Source organism: Onthophagus taurus, chromosome 3 (genome assembly GCF_036711975.1).
Source record: "Onthophagus taurus isolate NC chromosome 3, IU_Otau_3.0, whole genome shotgun sequence".
Classification (NCBI taxonomy): domain Eukaryota; kingdom Metazoa; phylum Arthropoda; class Insecta; order Coleoptera; family Scarabaeidae; genus Onthophagus; species Onthophagus taurus.
The window spans coordinates 5,835,967-5,849,069 of record NC_091968.1 but is presented as its reverse complement, the minus strand read 5'-3'; the positions used below and the strand labels follow the sequence as shown (position 1 = coordinate 5,849,069).

General features: G+C 36.1%; 1 protein-coding gene and 1 non-coding gene across 2 annotated transcripts; both read left to right on the top strand.

The window, feature by feature from the left end:
* The first annotated feature begins 2,470 nt into the window (after positions 1-2,470).
* On the top strand, positions 2,471-2,553 carry TRNAL-CAG (transfer RNA leucine (anticodon CAG)). Its single transcript has one exon. It is a non-coding gene; the product is annotated as a tRNA-Leu (tRNA).
* A 168-nt stretch (positions 2,554-2,721) lies between these two features.
* LOC111416793 (fatty-acid amide hydrolase 2-B-like) lies at positions 2,722-4,705 on the top strand. The gene is made up of 5 exons (XM_071195198.1): positions 2,722-3,035; positions 3,079-3,516; positions 3,565-3,984; positions 4,032-4,469; positions 4,524-4,705. Exons 1-5 carry the CDS (start codon positions 2,859-2,861, stop codon positions 4,635-4,637), a joined length of 1,587 nt encoding a protein of 528 aa, XP_071051299.1. The 5' UTR covers positions 2,722-2,858; the 3' UTR covers positions 4,638-4,705.
* Positions 4,706-13,103: the final 8,398 nt, after the last annotated feature.

The window sequence follows — 13,103 nt, the reverse complement described above, 5'->3', positions numbered from 1 at the left end:
TATTTAAAAGTTAATGTTGCTATGGAGATAAACACACATACTATGATGCAACATAATCTATTAAATAATTGCCAAAGTTTGTATTTAAAAATTCGATAACAACTCTGGCATTATGTGCTGGTACGATGCACCAGCATGTTAAGTGTCAAAATATAACAAAACTGAATAAAACTTTACAATGAATTTCGAACGTTATGAAAAATGTAACATGATGGAATGCAATATGTTATCAGATAAGAATGCGACGTTAGCCGCGGAATTATATTTTACAAGGTATGTGGAAAGAAGACAACCGCACGTACAAACCTTCAGCCGGTTAGCAGAAAATTTAATAGATTTTTGGTCCTTCCCCAAACCACGTGCAAAGACATACCAAAATGACCTGCAAGACGATGAAGTCAATTGTTGGCTTTACTTGCGATAAATCCATCAACATCTTGCAGAGAAATTGAACAGGACGTCTGACCTAAAAGCCGCTGCTCCCGAATATGAAAGAAAAATAAGTATAAACCATACAAAGCGGGGCTAACTCATTATTTACGTGGCGGAGATGTCAATCTAAGATTAGAATTTTGTAGATGATATTTAGAAAAATTAAATAATCTGCTGTTTGTTCAAAATGTCATCTGGACCGATGAAGTCTCTGAGTGTTCAAAGAAGATTGGGGTTCAATGTATGGTGTGCGCTTTTAGATAACAGATATTTGGCATATAGTATCTACCATAAAAACTTAAACTCAGGTAAATACCTCAATATATTAAGGCAGCACATTGAGCCCTTGGTCGACAATTTGCCACTAAATATGTCTCAAATGATATATTTTCAATATGACGGAGCACCAGCACATAATGCCAGAGTTGTTATCGAATTTTTAAATACAAACTTTGGCAATAATTGGAGACAATGTTTTCCATCATGGTATTGTTATTACCATAACAACATTAACTTTTAAATACATACAATAGTTTTAGATAGAATAAAATGAATTTTTGTTAATTATTCAATAACTATAAGAAATATACCCCACAAACTATATATATTGGTTATCAGAAGAAAATAACAAATTATTTTAAGTCATAGCCAACTATGGTTTCCATTTAAAAAAATAAACACGTCTAAAATCTCGAAAATAAAAGATGAGAAAAAAATTCTACCTACGCCACTGAATTCTTCGTAAAAAGTTGCCCATATAATGTTTTATTTATAATACTCCATCTTTGATAATAAGTGAGATATTCGCGATTGTCGTTTTCGCAGAATTTTCAGTTTTTGCCGATAGGGGGAATACAAAAGACGATAGCTGTTCGGAGTTTTCGGCATTAGCATTTTCTCGAAAAACGTGATCATGACATGTAAGCTACTTTTTTTCTATCTCTTTTAGTTTCGGAGATAGCCTATGCAGACATCGAAATTGGGACACCCTGTACTGATATAAAACTCTTGTACAAGTTATATATTTTTGGTGCATAGAAGATGAAGCACTTTTGACCGATCGCTTTAGAAACCCTTGCCGGTTGAATGTCCATATTAATATTAATTATTACAAAACACGCTTTCAAATATTCCGCCATTTTAGTTATACTGCATTAAACTGCACTTATTGAACTTAATCGAAAGCAGGTGGAACAAAATCTGCACTAACTTGCACCGGCTGCACTAAATTGCACTGCACATGGCCCAACGAACAGTATAAGTGCAACTGTACTAAACTGCACTATCCCCAACGAACACACAACATCTGCACTAAACTGCTTAGTGCAAGTGAGTGCAAGTAGTGCAGTCCCAACGAACAAAGCTATTGACGATGAGTTAAAAATTTGGAAACTGTAATAGTATATTAAAAAACAAGTTTCGTAAGACACGCTTGAAATGCACGAATTCAAGTTGAAAAACGAGTGGCGAAGCCACGAGTTTTTTAATGAATGAGTGCTTTAAGTCTTATGAAACGTGTTTTTTATGCTATTTTTTGTAATTCGCGTTTTTATCCTTTTTTTTTAACAAAAATAAAATAAATTTTGACAATGTAGGGAAATAGGTATGTAGCAGTTGGTAACACCGTAACACTTGAAAATAGAAATTTAAATTGACAATTAGAAACTGTCAAAACACAAAATGTATTCACCTGAAAAACATGTTTCATGTACACCTCCCAAAATAGGAGAAATTGCTCAGTGTTCAATGTCCTCATCATTGTGGACCTTGTATTCGATGCTAAGAACATGTTTAAACATCCATAGACAAAAATTGTCACATTGACAACTAGAAAAATTAATGACCCAATGTCACCAACCTATGTACTGGTTCCATAAAATGTTACTAAAATCTCATTACAGCATCGGATGCTGTAGGGGATCTCATTACAGCACCCGTTTGAGTACTGTTAGAGCTTTCGTTACCGTCGCGAATTACAAAAAATTTTTTAAAAATATTTAAAAATTTCATATTGTATAATCGCGGGGTTTTTAACGTCGTCAGGATGGCCGAGCGGTCTAAGGCGCTGCGTTCAGGTCGCAGTCCTCTCTGAGGGCGTGGGTTCGAATCCCACTTCTGACATGTTTTATTATCGATTTTATTTTTTTTAAAATTTATTATTTATTAATTAATTAAAAAGTTAAATGCAACAAACTTTTAATTTCCCATAAATAAGTTATATTCCCCATCAATTTTATTATTACCACGCCATTTAGTTTACTTTCTCATTTTCTTTTCATCTCTTCTTTGATGTCACTCAAAATGCACTACCCCATTGTTTAAAACCACGTCAACCTATTATTTTCAAGGCGGGATTTCTTTTCTAGGTACACGTAAGAATCATTTTAATAAAATAACACTTGATTTTTTTGGGTCAAATCAAAAAGATGATGCGCTTCTTCGTGCACGGTTTCTTGTGGATTTCTTCGGTCCTATTCGGGTTGATTTTATACCCAATTAAATGGATGGCGTATTTTAAGAAATCAAAAAAATGTCCACCGATTAAAGACGATTTATTACTTATACCAGCGATTAAATTAGCCGAATTACTACGAAAAAGACAAGTAAGATTGATTTATATTAATTTTTAATCAAAATTTTCTTTAGATTTCTAGCAAAATCATCATTGAAACTTACATCAATCGTGTAAAAGAAGTTAACCCAATCTTAAATGCAATAGTTCAAGACCGTTTTAGTGACGCTTTATTAGAAGCAACAAACGTTGATATCTTTTTGGATGAAACCGACTTAACCGAAGACGAATTAAAAACGAATTATCCACTTTTGGGGGTTCCCATCACAATAAAAGAAACGATCGCCTTAAAAGGGTTGAGTTTTAATGGGGGTGTTAAGACAAAAACGCCATATATCGCCGATTTCGATAATGACGCAGTTAAATTAATTAAAAACGCAGGGGGTATTCCTTTATTAGTTTCAAACACCCCGGAATTATGCTTAAATTGGGAAACTTGCAATAAATTAACTGGAAGGACGTTAAATCCCTATGATACTAGAAGAACTTGTGGTGGATCATCCGGGGGAGAAGTAAATAAAAATTCTTACATTATTAATTAATTAATTTTTTTTATTTAGGCCGTTTTATTATCATCGGGAGCTTCTGTACTAGGTTTAGGGTCGGATTTATGCGGTTCAATTCGATTGCCATCAAATTTTTGCGGGATTTATGGCCACAAACCGACCGGAAATTCAATTTCCATCAACGGAACCATCCCTTATCTCAAAGAAAAAAATGATATTTGGGAATATGCGTTAACAGTCGGCCCATTAACGCGTTATGCATGCGATTTAAATCTGCTTTTCGACGTCGTTTTAAAACCGGAAGTTGAAGATACATTTAAAACGTTTGATTTAATCGATATAAAAAGCATAAAAATTTTTTACATGGAATTTGATGGCGATGCTTTTATGACTCACGTTATTGATAGGGAAATCGTTTGTAAAATTCAAAAAGTTATCAATCAATTTAAAATTAACGGATTTGAAACTAAAAAGGTAAAAATTAATAATGTTGATTTGTTGGTGGTGAAAATTTTTTTTAGGTTAAATTAAAACGGATGTCTGATTCCGTTGATCTCGCTTTTCTCCCTTTATTAACAATTTCCGGTCTCCAAACTGTGTTTAACAACGATCGAAATTTATTTGGGGAAATTTTAAGAACGTTTATTGGCTGCTCAAATGTCGAACCGACATCGATTTTATTTCAAGTTCTTTACACGATTTCTCGACGCTTAATCGACAACAAAAGGCAGAAAAACATAATGAAAGAAATCGAAGCTTTTCGAAACGATATTAACGACTTGCTTGGGTCGGATGGTGTTCTTTTATATCCGGTTTTTCCAACGGTCGCGCATTTCCACGGCGAGATTTATTCGAAAACTTTGGATACTTCGTATATGACGATTTTTAATATTTTGGGGATACCAGCGACGAGTTGTCCGATTGGGGTTGATTCAAATGGGTTACCGATTGGATTACAAGTGAAGATTTTCTTTGAAAATAATAAATGTTTGTGTTTAATTTTTTTATTTTAGGTTGTTGCTAATTTTAGAATGGATAGATTATGTTTTAAAATCGCTGAAGAAATCGAACGGGAATTCGGAGGATGGAAACAACCACCTTTTAGCGATAATGATGAAAAAGTTTAGGTTTAAAGTGATATTAGTCGTTTATGCACTAATTAGTCAAAAAATTATAATATAACCGGCGTTTCCACCTTTTTTTTATAATTTACGACATGACATAGTAACTTATTTTACAGAAAAATTGCATTTTCTTTTTAGACGTAAAAATGTATACCATATCACATACAAAGCTAACCATATTTAAATAGTATCAAGAGTTATAAAGCCGAGGTCGCTTGCGGCCGAGGCTTTATATTGATACCACATCGCACACAGAAACCGATCGCTTATCAACGGTATTAAGAGTAATAAAACCGAGGTCGCTTGCGGCCGAGGAGCTACATTGTTACCATGTTGCATAAAAAACTAACCACTAGTTTACAACAATATTAACAGTAATAAAGCCGAGGTCGCTTGCGGTCGAGATATAACATTAGTGGTGCGTACCAGAGACTTGCAACTAGGGCTTGCAATATCGAACCAAAAAATGGAAAGATATTAGGAATCTGTACAAAGTACCAATAATCTTAAAGGTCTGGTAATACCATTACCATTAAGGTAATACCATTATTGTTTTGTTGTTTTTCACTTGGTTCAAAGTTTCAACTTCATCATCTGACGGTCTGTGGAATTCTTTCGAATTCCTGCTTTGGAATTTTCTGGAAAGCTGCAGATTTATTTATTTATGTACATAGGACACAGCACAAGACGAACCCAATAAAAGCTGTGTCACTGAAAAGAATAAGAACAAAACAAAATAATAAAGACACAAAATAACATCAGTAGTGAACAGTAGTAAAAACAATAAAATAAGATAAGTAAAATAAACGATCAAAAATTCTGATTGAAATTAAGGAAACATTCTATAAACAAGTAAAAAATAACAACAATAAGGAATTGCTGATTGTAATGTTAACAATGATACGGCATGCTCCCAACAGCAGCTAATGGATTCATAAGCAAATATATCGATGGACAGACGGTCGGCTGATTGTTGCGTGCCGCTCGATCATAAGGAATGTTGATAAGTACGGGTTGTAGGAGTGAAAAAGAGAAAAACATAACTCAACGTTCTGGACGGAACATACAAATTCACTAGAGACGTAAGGGAAGTCAAATTATAGATATTATGAATTAATTTATAGAATAGCAATACGTCACTAGCAAAACGTCGCCGAGTCAGTCGTAGAAACCGAAAGGATTGGCACGCCGAGTCGTAGTCAACATAGTTGATATGAGACTTCCGACATAAAAATCGAAGAAATCTCTTTTGGACTAGTTCTAATCTTTTCACGTACATGTCATATAGAAAAATATCATTAATGTAAATATTGAAGAGCAAGGGGCCAAGGATACTTCCCTGGGGAACACCGGACGAGACGGCCACTGACTGTGAGGAGAAACCTCTAACCATGACTCACTGCGTTCTATCAACCACATAGAAAGCGAGCCACTGTTGTATGTTGCTGGGTAAACCAACTTGTTCTATTTTATTTAATAATAGCAAATGATCAACCTTATCAAATGCTTTGCTAAAATCAATGTATACGGAGTCAACTTGGCAGTTATCGTCAGAAGAATGTAAAATATAATTAGTGTATTCAAGAAGATTAGTCTCTACTGAGCGACCAGCAAAAAAACCATGCTGTCGTTGGTCTAAAACATTCTTAACAATGTAAAAAATTGGTTTATAAATTAAGCTCTCGAGAACTTTACCGAATATAGGCAGTAGATTCAAGAAAGAAACTTTAAGATAATGGCTCTTGGTAGTTTGTCAGATTCATCTTGAAAATATAAACTTAGAACGGACAGAAGATAGATAACAAACAAGAATTCTCTACGTAATTTTCCAGCACAACTTCAAACTTGCACGGTCGTTTTCGAAGACCTCGGCCTCCCCCGGCCATCGAGGGCACTAAATAAAAACAATACCGAAATACGGGTATTTTGAAATCCCGGGATCCCGGTATTGCAAGCTCTACTTGCAGCGAATGGCTCACATAGTGAATCATATTCGCTGATTCGTTGCTTGAGTGTTGCCTTCATTCGTCAATAGTTACTGCGAATAATGTTGTGTGGTGTTCTTTCTTAAGTTACTGTATTGTCGACTCCGAGACCTGCACCGAATGGCTCTCATGTCAATTCATTCGTCAACAGAAGTGCGAATCATGTAGTGCCGTGCTCATTCAAAAGCAGCGAATGGTTTAGAACCATTCGCGAATAAGTTTAGAGATTGTAGATTCCGGATTCATCGTAAGATATTGAAGAAAATAAACTCGAAAAAACTATGAAAAATTAAATTTATTAATGTAAATTCGGTGCTATTGACAATTTCGAACGCCTAGCATTCATAATCATATCATAATCTTATCAGGCACGACTACAAGAAACAACAAAATAGAAATGAAATCAAGAATTTAAATTAATTGATCAAAGAATCCTTATAAATCTTAAAATATTTTATACTTTGTATACAAATAAAGAAACATTTACCGTCAAACGAAGAGCATCAAGTTGAGGCCGAATGTAATCGTGTGTTACATTGCAAAGCGCTCTTGATGTCTTAGTGTTGATTCACCATTCGTTTTTTTGTGAATGTTTCATTCGGGCGAATTAAACCATTCATGCAAGTTTCTGATGCAGATACACTACACGATTTCTTTATTAATATTGGAACCGCACAATTAAACTCCACTAACTTTGACGAAATCATAATACCACTCAATACCACTTCAAGAATGGGGAATTTTATACAATAAAGGAGTCAGAAATCGTAAACGTTATACGAGCTCTGAACGCTAAAAATACGAAAGATATACAGGCTGTATCTGAATGATGTGCCCAAACTTCAGGGGTGATTCTTTAGACAATTTTAAGGGTACTTTAATATATGAAGCATGGGCGACTTCGACTCCCCTAAGGAGCTACACCCCTCCTAAAATGGCGGAAAATTTTGGTTTAATTTTTTTTTCTCAAAAACCATAAACGCTAGGAAAATGAAATTTGGGGAATATGTTTAACTCATAATAGGGCACGTTTTGACCCTATTTGTACTTTCAACCCACCCTTCTAAACTACTAAACGTAACCACCTCCGTTCAATTTATGCCTAGATTTTTATGATCAGGATGATAAATACATTGGAAAAATTTCAGTTAGATAGATAAAACTATTCTAAAACTTTTTTGTCTCTCTGATCTTCTTCTAAAATTTAATAATTTCTGAGAAAAAAAATAATTAAGCAAACACTAACTGTTAACCTGTAGGGTTGTTAATCGAAACAAATCATAGATACAATGATTTCCAAACAATTATGTAAAGTTCTGAACAAGTGTATAGAAGGAGTTTTTCCGACAGAATTGAAAGTTGCTAAGGTAATACTGATTTACAAGCAAGGTGATATTAATGATTGTAAAAAACTACAGACCTATTGATATAGGTTACCAAGTTTGTCAAAGATCTTTGAAATTGTACTAGAAGACATGATTGTGCATTATATGCAAGCAAATAATATTATAACAAAATTCCAGCACGGGTATCAGAAAGATAAATCTACCACTACAGCACTCCTAACTTTGGTACTAGAAATTATACAAGGTTTTGATCTTCAACAATTTACGCAGATAGCTTTATGTGATCTGAGTAAGGCTTTTGATAGCGTTGATCATGAGATACTTTTGTATAAGTTGGGGAAATATGGATTTCACTATACAGCATTGAAACTAATCAGATCTTATCTGTTTGGAAGAAAACAGTACGTGTACTGGAAAGATCGTCAATCTAAACTAAAAGATATAACAACAGGCGTTCCGCAGTGGTCGGTATTGGGACCCCTTCTTTTTCTTTTGTATATAAATGATTTACCAGAAAATATTCCAACAAGCTCTATGTGCTTATATGCCGACGATACTTCACTTATAAATAGACATACAAATATTGAAATTTTGAAACAGAAAACAAAGCATACAATACGGCGGGCTGAAGACTGGTTTAACACTAATAAATTAAATCTGAATACAGATAAAACCAAGATACTCACCTTTTACACTAAACAAGGAGGTGAGGTAACAAATCAAACAATAAAATTTCTGAGTGTTAGACTGAATGAAACTCTCACTTGTTCGGATCATGTAACAAAACTAAAACAACGATTGGCTGGTTCTTTGTACTGTTTGAAAGTTATAGTTAAAAGCTTACCTTTGGAAGAAGCAACAAATGTTTACTTTGCGTATTTCCACAGCATTGCAACATACGGGGTATAATGGTATGGGGTGTTTCCACCGAATCGGAGAAAAATTTCAAACTGCAAAAGAAGGCGACACGAATCCTATTGAAAATGGCCCAACCAGACAGTTGCAGAACGCGATTCAAGGAATTAACGATTATAATGTTACCATCGTGTTTCATACTTGCTTGTGTTAAACACGTTCATATATATATATTCAATATCGAGAAGAATTTTCCATAAACTCAGATAAGCATGATTATAGTACGCGTCAAAGAGGAAATTTGGCGATTCCGTACCATCGGACAACAAGAACACAAAAATCTTTCAATTTTACAGTGGTTAAATTATATAATGCATTACCATTGGAGATAAGGGAAATGAATTCCAGAATGTTCAAAGCCTCGGTGAAAGAAATTTTACAGGATGGAGAATTTTATTCTATTCATGATTTTTTTATAAATTTTAAATTGTAATTTATTTTCTTTGTTTTGTGACGATGTATTGTGCGCTATATGTACCTTATTGAATAAAGAATAATAATAATAATTTAAAACATTTTCCCTTGACAGCGAACATACTTCTGTGTAGAACACAAGTGCATCAAATTTCGCAATAATTTCATTACGAATAAGTTCGAAGTTCGCGATTCAATACACGTTTGTTCTCGTGCTCCGTCTTTTTTGGATGACTTATAGCGTTTGACGGCGTAGTTTTGATTCGCGAGTATACAAATACGTTAATGAGTTGGTATACATTTGCGGTGATTTAGTGGTTATCTTCTCTGATTTGAGAGTTTTCGTTAAAACGGGTGTAAAGTTTTTAAGGTTTTCGCCTTCATTTTCGGTAAATCTTGTTTCTCGATAAAACCGGTCGTTATGCCAGTGAAGAAGAAATTTTGTGGGAGGTGTAGTCAACTGGTGGGGAGAGACACCCCTGGAGTTCAGTGTGACGCTTGTCGGGCGTGGTTTCATGCCAAATGCGTGGATATCGCCAGAGAGTCTGCGGTTGCCTTATCGGTCGCTGGCGCATCATGGAGGTGTTCCACTTGCAGATCGCCGCCGCCGGTGGCGTCGCGACACCTTTCTCATTCCTTTGGTGCCCCTCCTGGTACTCCTGCCGATCATGTTTCTTCTGTCACCCTTGAGACTGTTTGCGAGATGATTGGAGAAATGCGAACAGAAATGCAGAGAATGACTTCACGATATGATGAATTGGTTGAGTCGGTACAATTTTGTAGTCAGCGGGTAACAGATTTTGAGGCGACTGTGAAACGCTTTCAGGATCAATTGAAGATTATAGATAAGCTGAATGCCGAAAATATGTCGCTGCGCAAACAAGTAGATGATTTGTCTGGTCGTGTTGGTGACCTGGAACAATACTACCGAAGAAATAACTTAGAACTACAAGGCGTCCCGGAAAAAGATAATGAAGACCTTTTGATGGTGTTGAAAACCATGGGTGATTTTATTGGTGTTCCTGTGTCTTCAACGGATGTGGACGCAGCTCATCGTGTCCCGCACGGTCCTGGAAATCAAAATCAAAATCGTGGAACGAATCCTAAGGGTATTGTGGTCAGGTTTTGTAGTCGTCTCACCAGAGATAACTTTCTGGCTGCTGCAAAGCTAAAGAAGCGTTCTGGTCCTCCGGGTTCGCCACCTGGCCTGTCTATTGATGGTGTCTCTGTACGCTGTTTCATCAACGAACATCTGACGCCTGCGAATAAGTTTTTGTTAAGTAACGTAAGGAAGGCTGCTAGAGAGAAGGGCTACAAGTTTGTCTGGACGCGTGATTGTAGAGTTTACGTCCGTAAGAATGAAACTGCGCGCCCTATACTAATTAGGAAAGTCACCGATGTTGATAAACTTTAATTTTTCTGCTTTTTACTGTATATTTTTTTCTCGATGATATTATTAGTACAATGGCTTTATCTTTTTATTATCAGAACGTTCGGGGTCTTCGCACCAAACTGCAATCTTTGCATAATAACCTCTTGAATGCGGATTTTGACGTCGTGTGCCTCACTGAAACGTGGCTACATCCCGGTATTTATTCGTCTGAAGGGTTTCCTTCCTCCTTTAATGTTTTTAGATGCGATCGCCCGAACGTCGCCGACAACAGTTTGCGCGGTGGGGGAGTTCTTATTGGAGTTGCAGCGTATCTTCCTGCAATTCTTCAGTCCGCCTGGTTCACTGGTGTTGACGCTGTCGGTGTAACGTTGCGCTCGGGATGCACGACGATTCATATTTGTTGCGTTTATATTCCCCCTCACGATATTACTTCCCTAAATAATTTTTTAAATCAATTAACATTAATTATCGAAAGTAAACCTAATGATCGTTTTATAATTTGTGGAGACTTTAATTTGCCTGAATTAAACTGGTCACTTGACCTGGATTCCGGTTTCGCCACTGCTTCCGGATCCGTCAGCGCCCGCTCCAGTGAATTTCTGGATGTTCTTTCCCTTTGCGGACTTAACCAACTAAATTATCATAAAAATTCTTATGTAAACACACTTGATCTTGTTATTACGAATTCTGCCGATGTACATCAATTATCTCTTTGTAGTGATCCATTGCTTCCTGAGGACAGTGCACACTCCACTCTAAAGTTTTCCTGCTCAATTTCATTTACTCGTTCATTATCTATACATCATGGTGATGCTTTTTGTTTTAGAAAAGCCCGGTTTCCTGAATTGAATGAGTACTTTAATGGAATTGACTGGGAATCAGAGCTCGCTGGTCGTGATATCAATGACGCTGTTCAAATTTTTTATAACTATGTTAATACTGCTATTCGCGAATTTGTCACTTTAAAACGCAAAGCTATGAAGGGTTTTCCCAGTTGGTTTTCATACAGTACCATTAAAGTAATTCGAGAGAAAAGGAGGGCGCACTGTAGATGGAAGCGTTTTAGAAACCGACTTGACTACCTCACTTTTTCAATTCTAAGGAGTCGTGCAAAGTATCTAATCCATCACAATTACATGGAGTATATTAGAAGAGCTGAAAGAAATATGCAATCTGATCCAAAGGTGTTTTGGGCTTTTACTAAGTCTAAGAAGCGTGCGGATGTCATTCCTTCTACGATGTCATGGAATGGAACTGTTGTCGGCGATGGTGTCGGAGTATGCTCATTGTTTGCTGATTTCTTTTCTTCGGTTTTTGTGGATCCTGCTCCAATCCAGCAGAATGTAGATTGTATAGAAATGGATACCCTTCCTTTGAGTCAGATGCAGTTTGACAGAATTGAGGTTGAGGAGGCCCTGATGGGCATCAGGGTTACAGACAGTATAGGTACTGATGGTATTCCATCAATTTTAATCAAGGAATGTTCACACTCTCTGTCCCTTCCTATAACCATTTTATTTAATGCTTCATTGATAATGGGTGTCTTTCCTTTATTGTGGAAGCGGGCTTTTGTTCTTCCCATTTTTAAATCTGGGGACCGTGGTGCTATATCCGATTACCGCCCCATATCTATTTTGCCAGCATTTGGTAAAGTGTTTGAGAAAGTAGTTCATGCACGTCTATTCTTTGCCCTTAAGTCTAAAATCAATTCTAGACAACATGGTTTTTTTGCTGGTCGCTCTGTGGAGAGTAACTTGCTTGAATATACCCAGTATATCTTATCTACTCTGGATGATTCTTGTCAGGTTGATTCAGTTTATACGGATTTTAGTAAAGCTTTCGACCGGGTGGATCCCAACTTACTTCTGTTCAAGCTAAAGAAGTTTGGTGTTCAGGGAAATCTTTTGCAATGGCTTGCTTCCTATCTGAAGGAGAGATGCCAGATTGTTTCGGTTAATGGTTTTTTCTCTAATCCTGTGTCGGTTTCTTCTGGTGTTCCGCAGGGTAGCCATCTGGGTCCTTTACTGTTTAATATTTATGTTAACGACATATTTGACGTCGTTAATTATGCCCAATGTTTAATGTATGCTGATGATTTAAAACTCTTTCTCCGTATCTCCTCACCTCTTGATTGTTCTAAGCTGCAATCTGACTTAAACAATCTACATGCTTTTTGCTTAAATAATCGCCTTTTATTAAACTTATGAAAGTGTAATATTATTTCCTTCTCTAGGAAGGTGAACACAATCCACTACAATTATAGCGTCGCTGGTGAGAGGTTGCAACGTGTCTCATTTATTAGAGATTTGGGTGTTACATTTGATTATAAATTATTATTTGATAAACATATCGATACTGTTGTCTCCAAAGCCTGGCGTATGTTAGGATTTATTATGAGATCAACGGTAGCTTTTTC

Coding starts and splice junctions, on each gene's coding strand:
- LOC111416793 (XM_071195198.1), top strand. CDS start 2,859: ATGATGCGCTTCTTCGTGCACGGTTTCTTGTGGATTTCTTCGGTCCTA. Junction 3,517..3,564: donor GTGGATCATCCGGGGGAGAA/GTAAATAAAAAT, acceptor TTTTTTATTTAG/GCCGTTTTATTATCATCGGG. Junction 3,985..4,031: donor ACGGATTTGAAACTAAAAAG/GTAAAAATTAAT, acceptor AATTTTTTTTAG/GTTAAATTAAAACGGATGTC.